The sequence below is a fragment of the Oncorhynchus mykiss genome, chromosome 4, assembly GCF_057628025.1.
Source record: "Oncorhynchus mykiss isolate SJ-2025 chromosome 4, ASM5762802v1, whole genome shotgun sequence".
Taxonomy (NCBI): domain Eukaryota; kingdom Metazoa; phylum Chordata; class Actinopteri; order Salmoniformes; family Salmonidae; genus Oncorhynchus; species Oncorhynchus mykiss.
In genome coordinates this window covers 28,626,447-28,650,000 of record NC_143025.1, presented here as the reverse complement: position 1 = coordinate 28,650,000, position 23,554 = coordinate 28,626,447, and the positions used below count along the sequence as shown (strand labels likewise).

At 43.4% G+C, this 23,554-nt stretch overlaps 1 protein-coding gene across 2 annotated transcripts in view; it reads right to left on the bottom strand.

Moving 5' to 3' along the window:
• The window catches only part of plpp3 (phospholipid phosphatase 3), a 40,770-nt gene extending 20,688 nt beyond the window's left edge, over nucleotides 1–20,082 (bottom strand). The window contains exon 1 of one of the 2 annotated variants that reach the window (XM_021599321.3): nucleotides 19,337–20,082. In XM_021599321.3, the coding sequence (XP_021454996.2) occupies nucleotides 19,337–19,445 (109 nt within the window). In that variant the 5' untranslated portion in view covers nucleotides 19,446–20,082. The remainder of the gene's footprint in view (nucleotides 1–19,336) is intronic. The other variant, XM_036969231.2, reaches the window with a different exon arrangement.
• Nucleotides 20,083–23,554: the final 3,472 nt, after the last annotated feature.

Genomic DNA, 23,554 nt, shown 5'->3' with positions numbered 1-23,554 from the left:
TTCGAAGTCAATCTTGAGCGATCTGGCTGAGATGCCAGTCCTGTATTATCCTGCCCACCATGCCATCTCTATGAGAGCAGCCTGGTATGTAGGCATTCTCTTCATTCCCCCCAAAGTGAGTGAGAGAGAGGGCGAGAGCGAGGCGAAAAGAAAGAAAGAAAGAAAGAGGTGGGCAGGGCTGCTGGCGAGAGCCCAGCTGGACTTGAGTGAATTAAATAAAGATCTTCCATGGGGTCACATCCAGAGATATGGGAGAAGGAGGGAGAGAGAGACAGAGGAGAGAATGGAGGGAGGAGGAAAGAGGGACGTGGGTGGTTTTACGAGCAGAGTCGTGGTTGTGCTAAGTGGAAAGTTTCTATTAGTCTTATCGGATTCTGGTATGCACTTCTCTCCTCTAGACTGAGAGAGAAACCGCAGAACACGCGTGAGAGAGAGAGAGAGAAAGAGAGAGAGAGCACAGTAAGAGAACGGGAGAGGGAGAAGGGAAGAAAGCTGTTTACACCCAATTATATTTCCAATATCCAACTTGTAAACTACTGACAACAATATGAGCAATTACCAACCGCAGGACCTGTAGGTGTGTGTGTGTGTGTGTGTGTGTGTGTGTGTGTGTGTGTGTGTGTGTGTGTGTGTGTGTGTGTGTGTGTGTGTGTGTGTGTGTGTGTGTGTGTGCGTGCGTGTGTGTGTGTGTGTACATGCATGTGTGTTGTGTGAGCGTGTATGAGAGAGATTACAGCTGGCGCCTGTTTGATTGGCTTTGTGGTTAATTTTGCCGCTGCCAATTAGAGGACTCTCTCTGAAACTCTAGTGGCACTATACAGGGCTTTAGAACTGTACCCTGAACTACACCCTGATGACTAGGGGAGGGAGGGAGGGAGGGAGGGAGGGACGGAGGGAGGGAGGGAGGGAGGGAGGGAGGGAGGGAGGGAGGGAGGGAGGGAGGGAGGGAGGGAAAGGGGAGGATGGGGGTGAATGAGGGTGAATGACGGGAGGTGTAGAGGAGAGGAAGAAGCATTGTGATCTGCTCTAAACAGAGGATTTCCTCTTGTGTCTTGCTGTCTCAGTCATACCAGCCCTGCCTGCGGAGACAGGGGGCCAGGGGTCAAGGATAGAGGGGGAGGGGAAGAGACTAAAGGGTTTGACCCTGTTCGCCCTGCTAGTCTATTAAAGATACAATCCTCCTCCTCTTCTCCTCCTCCTCCTCCTCCTTTTCTGTCTCTCCTCTGCATGAAGATGGATCAGCTCAGCATTAGTGTGCATGCAACTCCGTGTACGTGCGTGTGTGTGCGCACATACATTAGTGATGCGCGGGTTGACTCATAACCCGCAGTCCCAGCGGTTATATCCGTGGGGCGGGTGGGTTTAGGGTCATTAAATACTGTGTAGATGAAGGGCAGGTAGGTGGCTGGTAGATTGAATGAAGAGAAAACAATACCTTAAAAAATCCATAAATGTATCATTCTTGTGCAATTTATACTTTGAGGTCTGTTTTTCATTATTTTAGGCTATCTGGCATTAGTGCGTCAGGCTAAACTTCAGGGCCTAACTGTACGCACACCAAATAGCCTACACGCCAATAGCCAAATGCTTTTGGGAACGGGCAGAAAAAGTTCACATCAATCCACAGAGGCAAAGAGGACAATGTCGGAGTTTAATTTAGGAAGAGAAAAGCTACGAAATGGAGAGTTGAAAATAAAGAGATGGGAGGGAGAGAAAAGTAATGTTTGGGAAATATCAGATGAACTGGTAAAAGACGATGATAGCAGTGATGATTGTGAGGCGATATACACATTTAACAGTCACAAGATGGGGACTACAAATAGGGAACCACATAAAATATGCATCGTAGTCCCACTGAAATCTCATCAGAAAAATAATGGGTCGTTTTCGCAGCTTTCTACTTCCTTACAACCGGTCAAACTGATTTTGATTTTTCAATTTTTTTTGTAACGGTGCATTCAACCCTAAGCTTCTTTGCTCTGCGAAAGTGAAAAGGGGGATACTTAGCCAGTTGCACAACTGAACGCATTCAACCGAAATGTGTCTTCCGCATTTAACCCAACCCCTCTGAATCAGGGGTGAAGTTAATCAAAAACAACACTAGGAAAAGCTCATCCAGCTGACAGAGAAAACTTTACCGATGTCAACTAGATTGAAGCGTTCATTCTACTGATTAATGGGTTTACTTGGTTTTCTAGGGCTACATATAGGGAAAGAAGAGAAGCTGCATGTATCTAATTATATACAAGTTGACTATTAGAAATGAGAAATTATGAGCAGAAACATACTGTATCTAAATCAGGCAACAACAACAAAAACTGAAACCCCTGTCCAAAAATAATTCCGCCGTCTCTGACTGTAGCCTACAGCGCATTTTCTATATTAGCGGTTTAGGGTCGGATGCGGGCCTAAGATCGTCACTTTATCACAAATAATCTGGCGGATGCGGACGGGTTGTTAGCAATTGCGGGTGGGTGCGGGTGAACAAACAGCACCACAGCACCACTAGCGTGCGTGTGTATGTGCGTGTCTACTCGTGACAAGGCTCTTTGAGAGAAAGCTGGACAGACTGGGGAGAAAAAGGGAGGGAAATGGCAGGGAGAGAGATAGAGGGGTTGAAAGAGTTCAGGAGGCTACCTGACAACTTTCTGAGGAAGTGAACATTCTCCCTGCTCCTTATTGATGACATAATAAAGGTCTGCTAATCCAATCGTTAGCTAAGCTCCAGTTCCGGATTAGAACAAAGGGTTAAAACTCCCTAGCAACTCGATTCACACAGGTACCACAGCTCTAGTGTGTCTGGTCCATTAACTGCGTTATCAGGGCCTTTCTGAGCCCAGGGCAGTTGGGGGCCTGGTCGCTGGTCTGCTCTGATAAGCTGTGTGTACGTGTGTGCATGTATCTGTGTGTGCGAGTGCATGCGTGTGTGTGTGTGCGTGCGTGCGTGTGTGCGTGTGTGTGTGTGGCAGGAGGAGGAGCTGTATGAAGAATGGGTGGCTGGGCACCAGTTCCGCTAGCCCGGCGGCATTGTTCTGATCTGACCCGTCAATGCCAGCGTGTGTGTGTGTGTGTGTGTGTGTGTGTGTGTGTGTGTGTGCTACATGGGCATTAAGGTATGTGGACCCTGAGGAACTCTTTAGGAGTGTGCTATTCCACTTTGCAAGGTTAGAGGTCAGGGATCAGGGGTCAGGGGTTATGGGTTAAGAGAGAACCCTCACATGAGATCAGTGCAAGCCTGAAATACTGTACTACCAATGACTTGAACAGCTTTAGCATAGCAGCTACAATCTCTCCTCTCCTCTCCTCTCCTCTCCTCTCCTCTCCTCTCTCCTCTCCTCTCCTCTCCTCTCCTCTCCTCTCCTCTCCTCTCCTCTCCTCTCCTCTCCTCTCCTCTCCCTCTCCCTCTCCCTCTCCCTCTCCCTCTTCTCTACTCTCTCTGCTCTCATTTTCAATTATACTTTTCAATTCTACTCCATAGCTGATCTGTGTATGAGTGTGTTTGTGAGAGGTTTGTCTGTGCAAGCTGCTGATGTCACTCACACATACACAAACACACACACACAGAGAGACAAGCCGCTGCATCAGCAGAGCACTGTACAGTGTGAATGGCCTCTTTTCTCCTGCAGTGAAAGGGCGGCCAGCTAGGCAGGGTTAGGGCTAGGCAGGGTTAGAGCTAGGCAGGGTTAGGGCTAGGCAGGGCAGGGGGTGCGGGGTGCTTGCTCTGAGAGATTGCTCTGAGACACACAGGCACCTGATAGGACAGCCTCTGGGCCAGGGGTCTTTACAGACAGGCACCTGCAAAATACAGCCTCTGAGGTCCTTGCTCCAGCTCCCCTTACCCCTGACCTCTAAGCCTTAATCCTACATACATTTTTGGTACATCAATTTTTGGACTTATAAATGAATGACACATACCCATTGATTCTTGAAGAATATGCCTCATTAGCTTAGATCAACTGTCCTACACCATCAGAACCCAAGATATAAGCTTGTTTTACTCTAATGTTTGTAAACAACGTAAATGTAAACAAACACTGCATAGCCTCAAACGTGGTTAAAACTATACATTTGATATCATGGATGGTCAGTCCTTGATTTTCTGTCATTGATTTTGTTTGGTGCAGTATTTCTCAAGTGAAAAAACGTGCATGAACACGATTCGTCTCTCCTTGAATGACAACACACACCTAATTGAAGAATCCCTAATGTTGACCAATCGTAGACTTTGGGGACCGACTTCGGCTTGCCTCGAGAAATGTTTTGTGTGTGCAGCCGAAAAAAACATCCTTGCCAAAGACCAAAACAAACCAAAACGTCACAAAATGTCGTCATACAATATGCACGAACTGTTCCGAACTGTTTTGGATGGGAAGCATTGATATCATGGATGGTCAGTCCTTGATTTTCTGTCATTGATTTTGTTTGGTGCAGTATTATATGCCTTTAGTCTTCGCTTCATAAGGGGGGGAAAAACATAATTTTTTCCATAGGAAAGCACAGAGCTGCTGTGCTCAGAGATCAAATGATATGATCTTCCACCCGCTCCTGTGCCAGACCCCCTGGGGACTGGCGAGTCCAGCACACTGCTTCCATCATGTTATATCTGCTTTAGGAGGGAAACCCGAGACCCCATAGGACCCCAGCAGCACACAGATCCCAGGGCTTTATAGTATAGAGAATAAAGGACAGTGCATAGAATAGAGCAGTCTGTCAGGCCTGCTGGGCGTTCCTCTACATTACCCTGTAGGACAAAGACCTGGTCTGGAAAGTAGAGCTGGAGGCCCTTTGAAAGCTGATGACTCCCCCCGCCCTCCCCCCACCCCCACCCCATTCCTCTATTCCTCTACTCGTTCCCCTCTCCTCAAACCCTCCTCCTTTCTCCACCCATCCTTACCGCCAGGCCCCGATATCAGAGGCTCAGAGCACCAGAGCGCCAGCTGTCACTAAGTGAAGAGTGTACCGTCTCTGTCTGGGCTAGAGATCAGGGCCTACTACCCCGGTCAATTCCATTCAATTCAAGAAACATATGTTAACATTGCCAAAGCAAGTGAGGTAGATAATATACAAAAGTGAAATAAACAATAAAAATGAACAGTTAACATTACACTCACAGAAGTTCCAAAAGAATAAAGACATTTCAAATGTCATATTATGTATATATACAGTGTTGTAATGAAGGTTGTCTCTCTCTCTCTCTCTGTGTGTGTGTGTGTGTGTGTGTGTGTGTGTGTGTGTGTGTGCGTGCGTGCGTGCGTGCGTGTGTGTGTGTGCGCGTGTGTGTGTGTACATGTTTAACTATACTTGTGGGGACATTTTGTTGGTCCCCACAAGGTCAAATGCAAATTTCTAGGGGGTTTAAGATTAAGGTTAGAATTAGTGTTAGGGTTAGAATTAGGTTTAGGAGTTAAGGTTAGGTTTAGGGTTAGGTTTCAGATTAAGGTTAGGTTTTGAGGTTAAGGTTAGAGTTAAGGTTAGGGTTAAGGTTAGGTTTTGAGGTTAAGGTTAGGGTTAAGATTAGAGTTCGGTTTAGGGGTCAGGGAAAATAGGATTTTGAATGGGACTGAATGTTGTATCCCCACAAGATTAGTTTTTATTTTCTATTTCAGCTTTATTTAACCAGGTAGGCCAGTTGAGAACAAGTTCTCATTTACAACTGTGACCTGGCCAAGATAAAGCATAGCACTGCGACAAAAACAACAACACAGAGTTACACATGGGATAAACAAACATACAGTCAATAACACAATAGAACATCTGTGTGCAGTGTGTGCAAATGAAGTAAGGAGGTAAGGCAATAAATAGGCCATAGTGGCGAAGTAATTACAATTTAGCAAATTAACACTGGAGTGATAGATGTGCAGATGAGGATGTGCAAGTAGAAATACTGGTATAAATACTGGTGTGCTAAAGAGCAGAAGAAAATATACATATATATATATATATATGGGGATGAGGCAGGGAGTTGGTCGGATGGGCTATTTACAGATGGGCTGTGTACAGCTGCAGCAACCGGTAAGCTGCTCTGACAGCCGATGCTTGAAGTTAGTGTGTGTGTGTGTGTGTGTGTGTGTGTGTGTGTGTGTGTGTGTGTGTGTGCGTGCACGTGCGCGTGCGTGTGCGTGCTTGCGTGCTCAAAGAAGTAAGTGTGAGCTTCTATTTCTATCAAGACAATGGATGTTAAATCCCGGCTATAGTGTGAGCGGCCTCAGTATTGTTCTCCAGTTTAGCAGTGACCCTCTCCTCTCCAGCCCTCTGTATGTAAACAGGACAGAGAGAGTGTCAGAGAGGAGGATAAGAACTAACAGCCTTATAACAGCCTTTTAACCGCCTCTTGCTGGATAAGACTACATCCAAACAATAGAATCACAAAGTCTGAAATACAGACCCAGAAAGCCTCTGTAACATTCATCTCCTGTCAACTAAATAACCAGCCAATGACACGGCGGAAGGGCGGGAGTATCTGAGAGATACACAAGAAGTGAGGAACTAACTCTCTATCTCCCCTTTCTCCAGCTCTCCCCTCCATCCCTCTCTCTCTCTACCCCGAGGACTATTAGTGCTCGTTAGCGGCACAAAGAGCCCAGACGCATCAAAAGAACCATTGTTCCCCAAAACAGTGAATATCTCCCCACCCCCAGAGAGAGAGAGAGAGTCCGTATTGAGGCCAGAGGGGCCAGTGTGACAGTGAAGAGAAGAGATGGAGAGATGAGGCCCTGTCAAGGATGGTAGGGACAAAGTGAAGAGAGAGGGAGAGACTGGAGAGAGAGACAGAAGGGGCTGTCAGATGTTTATGTGTGATGCCCACACACAGAATTCCACAGAACACACACTCGAAACGTCAACTTGAAACCCACACTTAGAACATACAGCTAAACACCATGGAATTATAATCAAGAGTTCAAGACGCATGCACAATCAGACACCCACACACACAGACAGAGGAGTAAGATCAGACACCCACACACACAGACAGAGGAGTAAGATCAGACACCCACACACACAGACAGAGGAGTAAGATCAGACACCCACACACACAGACAGAGGAGTAAGATCCGACACACACACACAGAGACAGAGGAGTAAGATCAGACACCCACACACACAGACAGAGGAGTAAGATCAGACACCCACACACACAGACAGAGGAGTAAGATCAGACACACACACACACACAGAGACAGAGGAGTAAGATCAGACACCCACACAAACAGACAGAGGAGTAAGATCAGACACCCACACACACACAGAGACAGAGGAGTAAGATCAGACACCCACACAAACAGACAGAGGAGTAAGATCAGACACCCACACACACAGACAGAGGAGTAAGATCAGACACACACACACACACAGAGACAGAGGAGTAAGATCAGACACCCACACAAACAGACAGAGGAGTAAGATCAGAGGAGCAGAGGACAGTTCAAGTGAATCGGCATCATTATTCCTATCACACACGCTGGCTACAGAAAGCACAAAGGGCACCGCATATGGCAAGCACAAATACGCTGCCCGCACAGCCAGTCCAGTCTGTTACACTAACATATCTAATGACAGCCCTGAGGCCTCAGAAACCCCGCAAGTGTATCATTATCATCTAGCCGTACAACCAGTAGCCTCAAACACCAGCTGTGATTGTGTGTGTGCGTGTGCGCCCGTGCGTGTGCGTGTGTGTTTGCCATATGCCGTCCTCTTGTGTATGCTGTCACGTAACCAGTACAACCAGCAGCCGGAGACCAGGTGGCTGTTTAAGAGAAACACATCAGCCTGGGCATGATGCCACTTAGATTATAAACACGCACTCACACTCTTGGAAGTCTGGGTGCCCTATATGAAGGTTGGCATAGACAACATGCAAGGAGCTAAGTCTAGTTATGTAAGGCAGTAATACTGGAGCTAAAGCCTCAGGAGCTAACTCACCTTCTACACAACAGAACACAGGCTCTGAATAGAGAAGGAATCCATACCATAACAAACACAGAGGCCCAACCCTAACCCCATAGCAACTCAACCATAATATCACCATATCACAATACCAAACCAGAAATGTCCTGTATACTATAGACATCATGTTCACATGCGTAACCCTCTACAGCAGGGTTATTCAACTCTTTCGCTACGAGGTCCAGAGCCTGCTGGTTGTCTGTTCGACCTGATTGCACACACCTAAATGTCTAAATAAGTCCTTGATTAGAGGGGGGAAATGAAGAAAGAAAACGCAGTGGAACTGTCTTCAACGTCCAGAGTTGAGTTTGAGGGCTCTATAGGTTAGTGTGGCCCTGTATCAATGCACAGAACTGTAAATAATGGGGTTTGTGTGTGTGTGTGTGAGTGTGTACTTACAATAAATAACATTGCAGGCCTCCTGTCCTCTCTCAGACTAAAACCTCTGTAGCAGAATACAGCCATGGAATAGCAAGAAGAGGAATGAGTGGAGGTGTACATAGCATATCACATAGACTCCCATAGACTCCCACTCAAACTGCTGTCTGTCTGTAGTGCGTGAGCCAAGTCACTGTGTGTCCTCTAAAACAGGGCTCTCCGACCTTGTTCCTGGACAGCTAGGGTTGGAGAGACCTGGTCTAGAGTAGACCCGTAAAAAGATGTAATACTGTACTTCCTGGAGCGACCCGATCTGTAAACACAACTGTGTTTGGTCTACTGGAGAATAAACAGCACCACTCACAACAATTAACCCAAAATCTGTTTGGTATGTGTGTGTTAGTGTGTGTTTACAGTTGTGACGTGAGCCACCTATGGTTAGATTAGTCATCCATCCAACAGGCGCCTGGCTAACACTAGGGCTACCACATTCCTCCCTCTACAGGGTCCCACTACCACCATCACTTCACTGATTGAGATAGGGAGAGGGAGAGGGGGCTGGTAAAGTGGGGTTAGAGGGAGGAAGAGGTGTGGAGGAGGGAGGAGGAGGGAGGAGGAGGAGGGAGGAGGCTGGAAAGGGGACTGTATTACGTTTCACAGCAAAGTGAGACACACCTACATCCGACTCACACTACCTTTCCCGTTTCCCACCCTTTCCTGAGTGCCCCTACACACACAAACGCACACACACGCACGCACGCACGCACGCGCACGCGCGCACACACACACACACACACACACACACACACACACACACACACACACACACACAATTACGCCAGATGTCAAGAGAGTTCGGTACTGCTGGCTGATGAGGAATGTAAGAAATCCTGTTAAATATTTATAGAGCCGGTCAGTCAGTCAGAATAAAGTGTCTGAGGAGGGATACTGATACTGGGGAGATAGAGTATAGGGTTAAAGTTATGTACGTGTTTGAATGGGTTAAAGTTAGGTAAAACTGCTGTAATGTATTGCTGTAAGTCTTAATGGGAGGTAGAGACAAGGGTTATTGCTAACAGCCGCTATAGGTGGTGAACGTTAGCATAGGCTAATTCCCCTGGGGTTATTGCTAACAGCCGCTATAGGTGGTGAACGTTAGTATAGGCTAATTCCCCTGGGGTTATTGCTAACAACCGCTATAGGTGGTGAACGTTAGTATAGGCTAATTCCCCTGGGGTTATTGCTAACAGCCGCTATAGGTGGTGAACGTTAGTATAGGCTAATTCCCCTGGGGTTAATGCTAACAGCCGCTATAGGTGGTGAACGTTAGTGTAGGCTAATTCCCCTGGACTCTAATGCTATACAGAGACTGCCGTCAGGTCAGACTGCACACACAAACACACATTACCTCAAATCTCAAATTCAGCTAATTCAATGACATGAGGAAATGTTAATAATAATGAATATGTACCGCCTTGTCCCCATCTTCCCCCATGGCGCTCGAGGGCGCCAGGCTGCCCTGCATTACGCACTCCCGCCTTCCCTCGTCACGCGACTCACCTGGACTCACTCATCACCTGTTTATTACCTCCCCTGTGTTTGTCAGTCCCCTGCTCTGTTCCCCACTGCTGTATTGACTGTTGTTTGTCATTGTGTATCTGTGTTCTGACACTGTTTCTGTCTTGCTCTTTGTCTGTTCATAATTAAATGTCAACCTGCTCCTCATCTCTGGCCTCGGTCCTTACAGAATAAGATTGGTCGCTATAGAGACATTTGCTTAGCTACATTTACTTAGCATTTACTTTCACTGTTTGTTGCCTTCTGAGCAGCCAACTGGATTAAAAGTCAGAGTGGAGAGGAGAGAGAGAGAGAGAGAGGGAGGGACTGGAATTTATATTCTGAGAAAGATGCCAACCTTGAATAGTTCCCCAGCTCTAGTCTGAACATGAACACACAGGCACACAAATACACACACAGACACAGACACAGACACACACACACACACACACACACACACGCACACACACACACACACACACACACACACACACACACACACACACAGTGCTCCACACACACACACACACACAGTGCTCCAGTCCCGCAGCATCTCTCCACCGAGAACACGTCTTCTAACAAACATCTGCAACATCTGCAATCTCCCACTCTCAAACAGCCCTGGGATGCGTGCGTGTGGCGTGTGTGTATTTCCCATGTTCCTGCATGCTCTTTCCAACTATGACAATCAGCAGATGCTGTAATATGTGTCCAACAGCCAGTATGGGATTTAGTGTTTACTGTCTGTCTGTCTCAATTCCTCTCTGGGCTGCTGTTCTCTCTGACAGTATAGAAGCTGATGTATATATTATCTCTGATTTATACAAGAGGAACAGGAGGGTCTATAAACTGTCTGCCTAGACTGTGTTCACCAGAACCCTGCATGTGTTAGGGGAGTGGCAGGTAGTACTCTGTCTTATCCCTGAGGTTCTCCTGCCACTTAAACATCACCATCGGACGCCCTCACACACACACCCACTTGCAGCACACACTCGGGTAAGGACAAAGCCCATTCCCAATCGTACATTCTTCAAGTCCTCCACACTCGCATTCCTCCCCCTTTCATTCCCCCTGATAGCCCCCCTCTATCTCCTCTTCTCTTTCTCTAGATTCATCCCTCCCTCCCTCCCCCCTCCATCCCTCACCCCCACGCCACTAAACCAGGCCAGTGAATAAAAACAGACAGCTTGTCCAAGTTTAGCATCACAAAGAAAGAGAGTGAGAGTGTGTGTGTGCGTGCGTGTGGGTATGTGCACGTGTGTGTGTGCATACCAGCCTGTGTTTCTAAAGTGGAAGAAGTTGGTTTGTGGAGGAAATGTACTCCACATGGATTCAAAGTCTCAAGGAGTTTATATAAAACAGTGTATCTGTTTCTGAGTTTATATAAAACAGTGTATCTGTTTCTGAGTTTATATAAAACAGTGTATCTGTTTCTGAGTTTATATAAAACAGTGTATCTGTTTCTGAGTTTATATAAAACAGTGTATCTGTTTCTGAGTTTATATAAAACAGTGTATCTGTTTCTGAGTTTATATAAAACAGTGTATCTGTTTCTGAGTTTATATAAAACAGTGTATCTGTTTCTGAGTTTATATAAAACAGTGTATCTGTTTCTGAGTTTATATAAAACAGTGTATCTGTTTCTGAGTTTATATAAAACAGTGTATCTGTTTCTGAGTTTATATAAAACAGTGTATCTGTTTCTGAGTTTATATAAAACAGTGTATCTGTTTCTGAGTTTATATTCTAGAGATGACATAGTTGAAACAGTGTGTGTGTTTAGGGATTTTTCAATACCAAACCAATAGAAATGTAACTCACTGGTTGAAAATCAACTGTTTCTAGACTGAATTCAGCTATGTTTATGAAGCAAACGCTACACTGAGTGTACAAAACATTAGGAACACCTGCTCTTTCCATGACATAGACTGACCAGGTAAATCTAAACAGATGGAAAGGGATCTTAGAAAACATCTATCAGAAAAAGTCTTCTAAGGTATTAGAAATACATCAAAACACATTAATGTTGAAGTTAAGACCCCTGACAACTAATATCAACACATTAATGTTGAAGTTAAGACCCCTCACAACTAATATCAACACATTAATGTTGAAGTTAAGACCCCTGACAACTAATATCAACACATTAATGTTGAAGTTAAGACCCCTCACAACTAATATCAACACATTAATGTTGAAGTTAAGACCCCTGACAACTAATATCAACACATTAATGTTGAAGTTAAGACCCCTGACAACTAATATCAACACTTATATTTAGTTATGGAGAAATGATGTATCTTCTGTAAGTTTAAGAAAAGGGACCTTCTGCCTTGTAATTCTGTTACCACATATCTTGGAAATATTTATTTAGCTCATAAGGAAGGAGAATAATGAAAGTTCACTGAAGTGAAAGGTAAAGGTAGACCTACCAATTAGTTATAGTGTTTTTACTGATATCAACTTTATGATTTATTAAGTGATTAAAACTTGTCATTCTGTTACCAAATCGGTGATAGAATTACCCAAAAAGGCTACAATGGGAAATCCCAGTTGTGTCACCTGCTTCTGTCCTCCCTTCCACTGGCATACTGTTATGTTCAGCTCATAACTGTTTTCTTTCACTTTCTAATGTCTCGTGGTTAAAGCAAGAGCGTGAAAACTGTCAGGACAACCCTGCCCTCTCACTCTCTGCCACTCTCTCTCTCTCTCTCCCCAGTTAATGTCACCTCTCATACTGAAACCTAGCATGACACCTACCACCTACCCTCTTTCCATTTACTGTAACAAGCATCCTCACCCACGGAGCACCCACCAACACCGGACGCCCATCGATATTGAAAAGTAGTTGAAACTTGGTCAGTCCGCCCTGGCTGGACCAAATCTGAACCAATCATAGGCATCTATGTTTCCCAGGTTTGGACAGCACAGGAGAGTACGATAGAGAACAGTACAGTACAGTATTTTACTGTACATATCTACTTTACTGTACTCTACTTTAAATTGTTTACGTATTCAGCAGACTCTTATCCAGAGTGACTTACAGGAGCAATTATGGTTAAGTGCCTTGCTCAAGGGCACAACAACAGATGTTTTACCTAGTCAGCCTTTGATTTGAACCAGTAACTTTGAGTTTTTTTTTAACTTATTTGTATTTATTTAACTTTTATTTAACTAGGCAAGTCAGTTAAGAACAAATTCTTATTTACAATGACGGCCTACACGGTTACTGGCCCAACGCTCTTAACTGCTAGGCGACCTGCCACCCCCTTCCTACCTGTGCTCTGCTGTGCTGTTCTGTTTTTTCACTCTGCTTCCATCCAGCAAACGGTACCGGAGCATCACGGCTCTCGGACCAACAGGCCCCGGAACAGCTTCTTCCCCCTGGCAATAAGAGTGCTACACCCGGACTATCTGCATTGACACTATCTTGCACTGACGGTGCACACAAACGTGTGAAACATAGACATGTATGATTGTTCCAGATTTGGAGTTCATTACAATAATAGCCAGTGTTTATAACAAAACCCACATTTAAAACAGAAGGATATAGCATATTTCTACCTTTGTGTACCTATTCAGAATACATCACCATGAAGAGAGTGATATTCATGTCCATAATTATGCATTTCTGTATAGTAAAGATAAGAGACCCATGATGTAATTCTGCAACTGTACTTTCATTACCGGACGTAAATCCATTTCACCTACTGTAATTTATTAACCCAAATATTATTTTCAAGGTGTTATGTCATAACTGATACCCCCTTATTTCTGCAGAATCTTAATTCAGTGCAGATATTTAACAGAGTGTTTTGGAAAATTTGGTTGCATAACAAAACTGTGGGACATTTTACCGTCATTCTGTTACCAAACTTTGCATCTGGACAGATATTCCAGTAAATGTGTTTTTGTGACATTTTCTGTGTAAATTGTTCAAAGTAGTCCTTCTGCATAGAGCTGTTTGGTTTGTTAAACTTTGAAATCAATGTTTTTTCAAAGAGTAATTTGGTTGTCGTGGAATTGCCCATCTATCTCTGTGCACAGAGCAGGGTTTACAGTTGAGACCTTCCCCCTGACTCACAACACATGTTTAAGCAATTAGAGAGAGAGAGAGAAGAGAGAGAGGAGAGAGAGGAGATAGAGAGGGGAAGGAGAGAGAGAGACAGAGAGAGAGGGGAGAGAGAGAGAGAGAGAGAGAGAGAGAGAGAGAGTTAATCTGCTGTAGAGTGATGGGGTACGGACAGCTGAAGGGGATTTTCTGGAAGGTTGTGGAAGAGAATGTGTAAAGTTAGGCTTGACTCCCTAATCCTGCTCTCAGAGAAAGAGGGTGAGAAAGAGGGAGAACGAGAGAGAAACAGAAGAGATGGCTGGCATTGGTAACACTCAAGGGGGTCTACAGTTCAAACGAGCCATCATCACCTCAGAAACACACAAACACACACACACATACACATTCCATGTCTATTCCAATTCCACACCATTCCTTGTCTATTTCTATTCCAATTTCACACCATTCCTTTTCAATTTCTATTCCAATTCCTCACCATTCCTTGTCTATTTCTATTTCAATTCCACACCATTCCATGTCTATTTCTATTCCAATTTCACACCATTCCTTTACAATTTCTATTCCAATTCCTCACCATTCCTTGTCTATTTCTATTTCAATTCCACACCATTCCTTGTCTATTTCTATTCCAATTTCACACCATTCCATGTCAATTTCTATTCCAATTTCACACCATTCCTTGTCTATTTCTATTTCAATTCCACACCATTCCATGTCTATTTCTATTTCAATTTCACACCATTCCTTGTCTATTTCTATTCCAATTTCACACCATTCCATGTCAATTTCTATTCCAATTTCACACCATTCCTTGTCTATTTCTATTTCAATTCCACACCATTCCATGTCTATTTCTATTCCAATTTCACACCATTCCATGTCTATTTCTATTCCAATTTCACACCATTCCATGTCTATTTCTATTCCAATTCCACACCATTCCATGTCTATTTCTATTCCAATTTCACACCATTCCATGTCTATTTCTATTCCAATTTCACACCATTCCATGTCTATTTCTATTCCAATTTCACACCATTCCATGTCTATTTCTATTCCAATTTCACACCAATTTCACACCATTCCATGTCTATTTCTATTCCAATTCCACACCATTCCATGTCTATTTCTATTCCAATTTCACACCATTCCATGTCTATTTCTATTCCAATTTCACACCAATTTCACACCATTCCATGTCTATTTCTATTCCAATTTCACACCAATTTCACACCATTCCATGTCTATTTCTATTCCAATTTCACCATTTTTATTCTTAAACTCTAGTCCTAGTTTCATACCATTCCTGTTCTCTAGATGGAAAGACAGCTCAGCAGGTAATATGAGCAATAAGGGAAAGGGAGGATGGCTGGAGGGGAGAGGTGGGGGAGAGGGCCTGGCGGGCTATTTAATTAAGGTGCAGTAAAATGTGCAAGTTACAGCACTTTAAAACATCTGCAACATCTCTCCCCCTGGACACACACACACACACACGCGCGCATGCACACACACACACACACACACACACACACACACACACACACACACACACACACACAGAGCCCTTCAGGAGGTTGAAAAGTTATACAGCTGCACCATCGAGAGCATCTTGAAGCTGCACTTGACGCATTTATGAAACTACTTATTCCAGTTACTAATTTAAGAAAAAAACTGTAAAAACTGTTAAAAACCCTTAGATTGATGAGGAATTGAAAAATTGTATGGTTGACAGGGATGAGGCAAAAGGTATGGCAATTGGGTCTGGCAGCCCAACTGATTGGCAAACGTACTGCAAATTTAGAAATAATTTGATTAAACTAAATAAAAATAAACTACACTATGAAACAAAGATACATTATTTAAAGAATGATAGTAAAAAGCTTAGGGGCACCTTAAATTAAATTTCGGGAAAAAAGCCAACTCGGTTCCTTCATTCATTGAATCAGATGGCTCATTCATCACAAAGCCCACTGATATTGCAAACTACTTGAATGACTTTTCATTGGCAAGATAAGCCAATTTGGGGATGGCATGCCAGCAAAAGACGCTGACACTGCACATCCAAGTCTATCGGACCAAATTATGAAAGACAAGAAGTATACTTTCAAATTCCGTAATGTCAGTATGGAAGAGGGGAAAAAATGATTGTTGTCTATCAACAATGACAAGCCACCAGGGTCTGACAATCTGGTTGGAAAATTACTGAGGATAATAGCAGACAATATTGCCACTCCTATTTGCCACATCTTTAATTTAAGCCTACTAGAGAGCGTGTGCCCTCAGGCCTGGAGGGAAGCTAAAGTCATTCTGCTCCCCAAGAATAGTAAAGCCACCTTTACTGGCTCAAATAGCCGACCAATCAGCCTGTTACCAACACTTATTAAACTTCTGGACTAAATTGTGTTTGACCAGATACAATGCTATTTCACAGTAAACAAATTGACAACAGAATTTCAGCATGCTCATAGGGAAGGACACTCAACAAGCACAGCACTTACACAAATGACGGATGATTGGCTGAGAGAAAATGATTGTGGGGCCATCTTGTTAGACTTCAGTGCAGCTTTTGACATTATTGATCATAGTCTGCTGCTGGAAAAACGTACAGTATGTGTTATGGCTTTACACCCCCTGCTATAATGTGGATAAATAGTTACTTGTCTTGTCTAATAGATCACAGAGGGTGTTTTTTAATGGAAGCCTCTCAAATATAATCCAGTTAGAATCAGGAATTCCCCAGGGTAACTGTTTAGGTCCCTTGTTTTTTTTCAATTTGTACTAACGACATGCCACTGAGTGTCTATGTATGCGGATGACCAAACACTATACACGTCAGCTACTACAGCGACTGAAATGACAGCAACACTCAACAAAGAGCTGCAGTTAGTTTCTGGGTGGGTGGCAAGAAATAAGTTATCCCTAAATATTTCTAAAACTAAAAGCATTGTATTTAGAACAAAACACTCACTAAACCCTAAACTTCAAATAAATATTGTAATAAATCATGTGGAAATTGAGCAAGTTGAGATGACTAAACTGCTTGGAGTAACCCTAGAATGTAAACAGTCATGGTCAAAACATATTGATGCAGTAGTAGCTAAGATGGGGAGAAGTCTGTCTATATTAAAACTTAACAACACTTTCAACAAGGCATGTCCTACAGACTCTAGTTTTGTCGCACCTTGACTACTGTTCAGTCGTGTGGTCAGGTGCCACAAAAAAGGACAGGAAAATTGCAATTGGCTCAGAACAGGGCAGCACGATTGTCACTTGGATGTACACAGAGAGATAATAGATAATATTAATAATATGCATGTCAATCTCTACTGGCTGAAAGTGGAGGAGAGATTGACTTCATCACTACTTTTATTTATGAGAGGTATTGACATGTTGAATACACCGAGCTGTCTGTCTAAACTATTGGCACACAGCTCGGACACCAATGCATACCCTACAAGACATGCCATAAGAGGTCTCTTCACAGTGCCCAAATCCAGAACAGACTTTGGGAGGCACAAAGTACTACATAGAGCCATGACTACATGGAACTCTACTCCACATCAAGTAACTGACGCAAGCAGTAAAATTAGATTTAAAAAACAGACAAAAAAAACACCTTATGGAACAGCGGGGACTGTGAAGCAACACAAACATTGGCACAAACACATGCATGCATGCATGCATGCACACACACACACACACACACACACACACACACACACACACACACACACACACACACACACACACACACAAATGGATTTAGTACTGTAGATATGTGGTAGTGGTGGAGTAGGGGCCTGGGGGCACACAGTGTGTTGTGAAATCTGTGAATGTAATGTAATGTTTTTAAAATTGTATAAACTGCCTTCATTTGAATACATACAAATACAAATATCAGTCGGTTTCAGAGGAAAGCCCGAAAAAATGACAAAGACTTCAGCCACCCAAGCCATAGACTGTTTACTCTGCTTCCATCCAGCAAACACTGTACCGGAACATCGCGGCTCTCAGACCAACGGGCTCCGGAACAGCTTCTTCCCCCTGGTCATAAGACTGCTAAATGGTTACCCGGACTATCTGCATTGACCCTATCTTGCACTGACTTTGCACACTCACAATACTATACAGTATATACACTATTTAACACTCTCACACAAACCACCACAAAATCACATACACTACATACACACACACACACACACACACAAAACACACACGCATGTCGATGCCACACACACATACATACAGTTTCACACACATCCTTTCCTCCTGCTACTTTGTTCGTTATTTTACTCGTATTATTATCTATCCTGATGCCTAGTCACTTTACCCTGCCTTCATGTACATTTCTACCTCACATACCTCATACTCCTGCACAGTGATATGGTACTGGTACTCCGTGTATATATCTTCATTCTTGTGTATTTTATTTGTTGTGTTACGATTTGTATTTTTCTGGTTTTTAAAACTCTGCGTTGGGTAGGGCTCATAAGCAGCATTCAAGTCTACAGCTGTTGTATTTGGTGCATGTGACAAATACAATCTGATTTGACACACACGCACGCACGCACGCGCACACACACACACACACACACACACACACACACAGGGACCTTTCCTACTGTTAATTGAGATAATCTAATATCCAATTCTAGACTCTGAAAACTGTAGAGTTAATAACATTTATAAACGATTTGACTTAACTGCAACTTAATAAATTGAGTTAGGTTAATGTTCAGAGTCAGAGTCTTGTTCAGTCAGACAGTGGTCTTTAGGACACCATATGCCATGTTGGCTGACCACTTCACATCATGTCAACAACCACAACGTGTTCTCTCTCAGTGGCACTTAAAACGTAGTCCCATGGTCCTGGTTCTCACTGTCTGGCGTCTATTTCACGGTCTGACTCTGATCACGTTAAGTGTGTTAGGTGGACATGGTGCAGGTTGTTAACATATTACATTATTTTAAATATAGTATGTCCCTTTGGACATATTGGATGCAGTTGTGTTCACTCTCTCGCTCTCTCTCTGCTCAGGGTTGCGTGCCCACTCCCGCCGCCTCTCTCTCTCTGCTCAGGGTTGCGTGCCCACTCCCGCCGCCTCTCTCTCTCTCTCTCTCTCTCTCTCTGTTATGACACACTGACAGTTGTTCTGTTTTCACTGATAGTACATTATAGTGAGCGCAGTTTTATACATATTGGTCACACCCTTTAACGTGTGGAATATGTTATGTAATTGCCCAATTTGTTATAGGCCGCACTTTTCCCTGGTGACATTACTGTGTGACACTATTGTCACGTTCTTGTCACGTTAGTTCATTCCGTGCTGTCAAGTAATTTCATTTGTTTACAGTTGGGACTAATATGTCTTTGAAACTCACCTAGTAGCAGGCAGAAGAGGTCCAGTCCTATCAACAGTTTCCTCTTGGTGTTATCGATGCCGTTGTTGTTGTTTAATGAAGTCCCTCCGTTTCTGTTCTGTTGTGCCATGGCTTTCTCATACAAAATACTGTTGCATGTAAGAATTCCGTCTCCAGTTAAAATCCCACAAGCGTGCTAAACACAAACTAAATCACGTTATTTAGTCCGTCAAGGTTTCCAGCCGAAAAGATGCGAATGTCACTGAGTAGCCAACTATGTGAAACTAACTTCCCAACTAAGAAGAGGTTCTGCAAACGTATCAGTGATGCAACGATGTGATGCCTCGTCTTAAACAAATAAAACATGTATTTTAGCCTACTATTAGAGACGTTTAACTTTTCCACTGAAGTCGCTTCTTCAGATCCTGGATAAAAAAAACTTTACGTCTGTCAGGTCCACGCTTTAGGGATGGTAAACGTGTGTAACGGCGCTATAATGAATGAAGCTTGCTTCTCCCTCTCCTCTCTCTCAGTCCGCTTCAAAGCCTGGCAGAAAATAGCGCTCTGAGCGCTGGGAGAGAGACCGTAGTTTTATCAACCCCCCCCCCCCCCCCCCCTTCTCTCTGCTACAGCCCAGTAATAAGCTCCAGACCTCCTGCTAGAAAACTTTCTCTGGACCTGGATAAAGAGCAGTCCGACATTGCTCCCAGCGGTGGTTACGGAGAGGCCAACACAGAACACATCATAAAAGGGCGTTTGTGTGCAGTGGCGATTTTAGCATGTGCATCTTGATGGGGCAAACTAAACCCATTTTATTTTTAGATGCATGCCAGCAAAGCCACTACACAACATTTTATTATTTTATTTGGCCTGTGTGGTCTAAAAAGGAACGAAAATACAATCACGAGGATCCACTTTTATATACAATATTCCAGCGCAAAGACAGCACATTGCGCAACAAAAAGAACCCTTGAAATATCAACTGGAATTACATGGGTCTATTACTGAAGTTTTTGTTGACAAAAAATATTTGAATGGGAAGAGACTGTCACTGGTTACAGACCCAACAACATTATATAGTATCCCCTCCTCGTGAAGAAAAGCACATGAGCTAATTATAATACACAAAGTAGGCAAAACAATTAAATAATTCCAACATTCCCTAAAATGATGACTAAGAGACTAATGAGATAGACCTATATAAGCAATATAACACTTGAGATGTACAAACTATGGCATCGGTGGCGACCCGTCATTCAGGGCAGAGGCCCACCTGTTTTGAGCCCCACATTTTTAGCAAAAATGACGTCAATGATCTTCAGGATGACCGTTCAAAACGTATTTTCCCAGTCCAAGCTCGTTTTTTTCACCCCAAGATCCCAGCTGTCTTGAATGCATTGAAGTCTGAGTTTTACCAGTTCTGAGTTTTCGGTTGTTTTGAATGTGGGGCAGAAGTCATGCTGGATTGGCAGCATGGCCAACGTATTCAACCTTTTCTGGCCCATGGTGTTGCCTGTGAATGTTTATCCTTTTAAGCTTGGAAAATAAACCCTTTCAGATAGATGTTTTAAATCCTTAAACTCAGACTTGGACAACACACCCTCTCCACTGAACAGCAGGCAGGGGAACCAAAATAGTGAAGCTTTGAGATGCTTGCAGTTAGCCATTGATTCCTTCTAAACCACTCATTGTTGTATTTGCAATTTCCGACTTGTTGTGTAATGTTTATGTCCAATGGCTGATGATCACCGATATGTTTTATCCGTAATTTCTCTTCATATGACAAGGATTGACAAGGACATGCCAGAAGATTGTCGACTGGAATTGTGATACAGTGAATTATAAGTGAAATAATCTGTCTGCAAACAATTGTTGGAAAAATGACTTGTTTCATGCACAAAGTAGATCTCCTAACCGACTTGCCAAAACTATAGTTTGTTAACAAGAAATTTGTGGAGTGGTTGAAAAACAAGTTTTAATGACTACAACCTAAATGTATGTAAACTTCCGACTTTAACTGTATATTTACATTGTTTGCAAACTGATATGTGACACAAATGAATGCCAAAATAACATGCAAAACAGGCAACCAAAGACATAAAACTGCTACTGTGGCCTACGATATTGTGCTACTGATGGAGAAAACCATCGGCCAAATATCTGGGTCGTGTCCAGTTGGCATGAAATGGGAGAAAACACCCAGAAATTGAGTGAAATGGGTGTATCTGAATGTGTGAAAAGAAACGTTTGTTTTCATTTCCAATTTATTTGCCAAATGTTTTAAAACAGTCAAAAGCTTCAAGTTCCTCTGCGTGCACATCACTGACGACCTGAAATGGTGCCTTCACACTGACAATGTGGTGAAGACTGCGCAACCGTGCCTATTCAATCTCAGGAGGCTGAAGAAATTTGGCTTTGTACCATTGAGAGCATCCTGTCAGGCTGTACCGACACCTGGTATGGCAATTGCACCAACCACAACCACAGGGCTCTCCAGAGGGTGTGAGGTCAAGCCCGACGGGGGCACACTGCCTGCCCTCCAAGACATCTACAGCACCCGGTGTCACAGGAAGGCCAAAAAGGTCATCAGCCACCCAAGCCACGGCCTGTTCACCTCGCTACCATCTAGAAGAAGGAGACAGTACAGGTGCAAGCTGTTTTACCCACTTTATATGTATATACAGTGCCTTGCAAAAGTATTCGGCCCCCTTGAACTTTGCGACCTTTTGCCACATTTCAGGCTTCAAACATAAAGATATAAAACTGTATTTTTTTGTGAAGAATCAACAACAAGTGGGACACAATCATGAAGTTGAACAACATTTATTGGATATTTCAAACTTTTTTAACAAATCAAAAACTGAAAAATTGGGCGTGCAAAATTATTCAGCCCCCTTAAGTTAATACTTTGTAGCGCCACCTTTTGCTGCGATTACAGCTGTAAGTCGCTTGGGGTATGTATCTATCAGTTTTGCACATCGAGAGACTGAAATTTTTCCCCATTCCTCCTTGCAAAACAGCTCGAGCTCAGTGAGGTTGGATGGAGAGCATTTGTGAACAGCAGTTTTCAGTTCTTTCCACAGATTCTCGATTGGATTCAGGTCTGGACTTTGACTTGGCCATTCTAACACCTGGATATGTTTATTTTTGAACCATTCCATTGTAGATTTTGCTTTATGTTTTGGATCATTGTCTTGTTGGAAGACAAATCTCCGTCCCAGTCTCAGGTCTTTTGCAGACTCCATCAGGTTTTCTTCCAGAATGGTCCTGTATTTGGCTCCATCCATCTTCCCATCAATTTTAACCATCTTCCCTGTCCCTGCTGAAGAAAAGCAGGCCCAAACCATGATGCTGCCACCACCATGTTTGACAGTGAGGATGGTGTGTTCAGGGTGATGAGCTGTGTTGCTTTTACGCCAAACATAACGTTTTGCATTGTTGCCAAAAAGTTCAATTTTGGTTTCATCTGACCAGAGCACCTTCTTCCACATGTTTGGTGTGTCTCCCAGGTGGCTTGTGGCAAACTTTAAACAACACTTTTTATGGATATATTTAAGAAATGGCTTTCTTCTTGCCACTATTCCATAAAGGCCAGATTTGTGCAATATACGACTGATTGTTGTCCTATGGACAGAGTCTCCCACCTCAGCTGTAGATCTCTGCAGTTCATCCAGAGTGATCATGGGCCTCTTGGCTGCATCTCTGATCAGTCTTCTCCTTGTATGAGCTGAAAGTTTAGAGGGACGGCCAGGTCTTGGTAGATTTGCAGTGGTCTGATACTACTTCCATTTCAATATTATCGCTTGCACAGTGCTCCTTGGGATGTTTAAAGCTTGGGAAATCTTTTTGTATCCAAATCCGGCTTTAAACTTCTTCACAACAGTATCTCGGACCTGCCTGGTGTGTTCCTTGTTCTTCATGATGCTCTCTGCGCTTTTAACGGACCTCTGAGACTATCACAGTGCAGGTGCATTTATACGGAGACTTGATTACACACAGGTGGATTGTATTTATCATCATTAGTCATTTAGGTCAACATTGGATCATTCAGAGATCCTCACTGAACTTCTGGAGAGAGTTTGCTGCACTGAAAGTAAAGGGGCTGAATAATTTTGCACGCCCAATTTTTCAGTTTTTGATTTGTTAAAAAAGTTTAAAATATCCAATAAATGTCGTTCCACTTCATGATTGTGTCCCACTTGTTGTTGATTCTTCACAAAAAAATACAGTTTTATATCT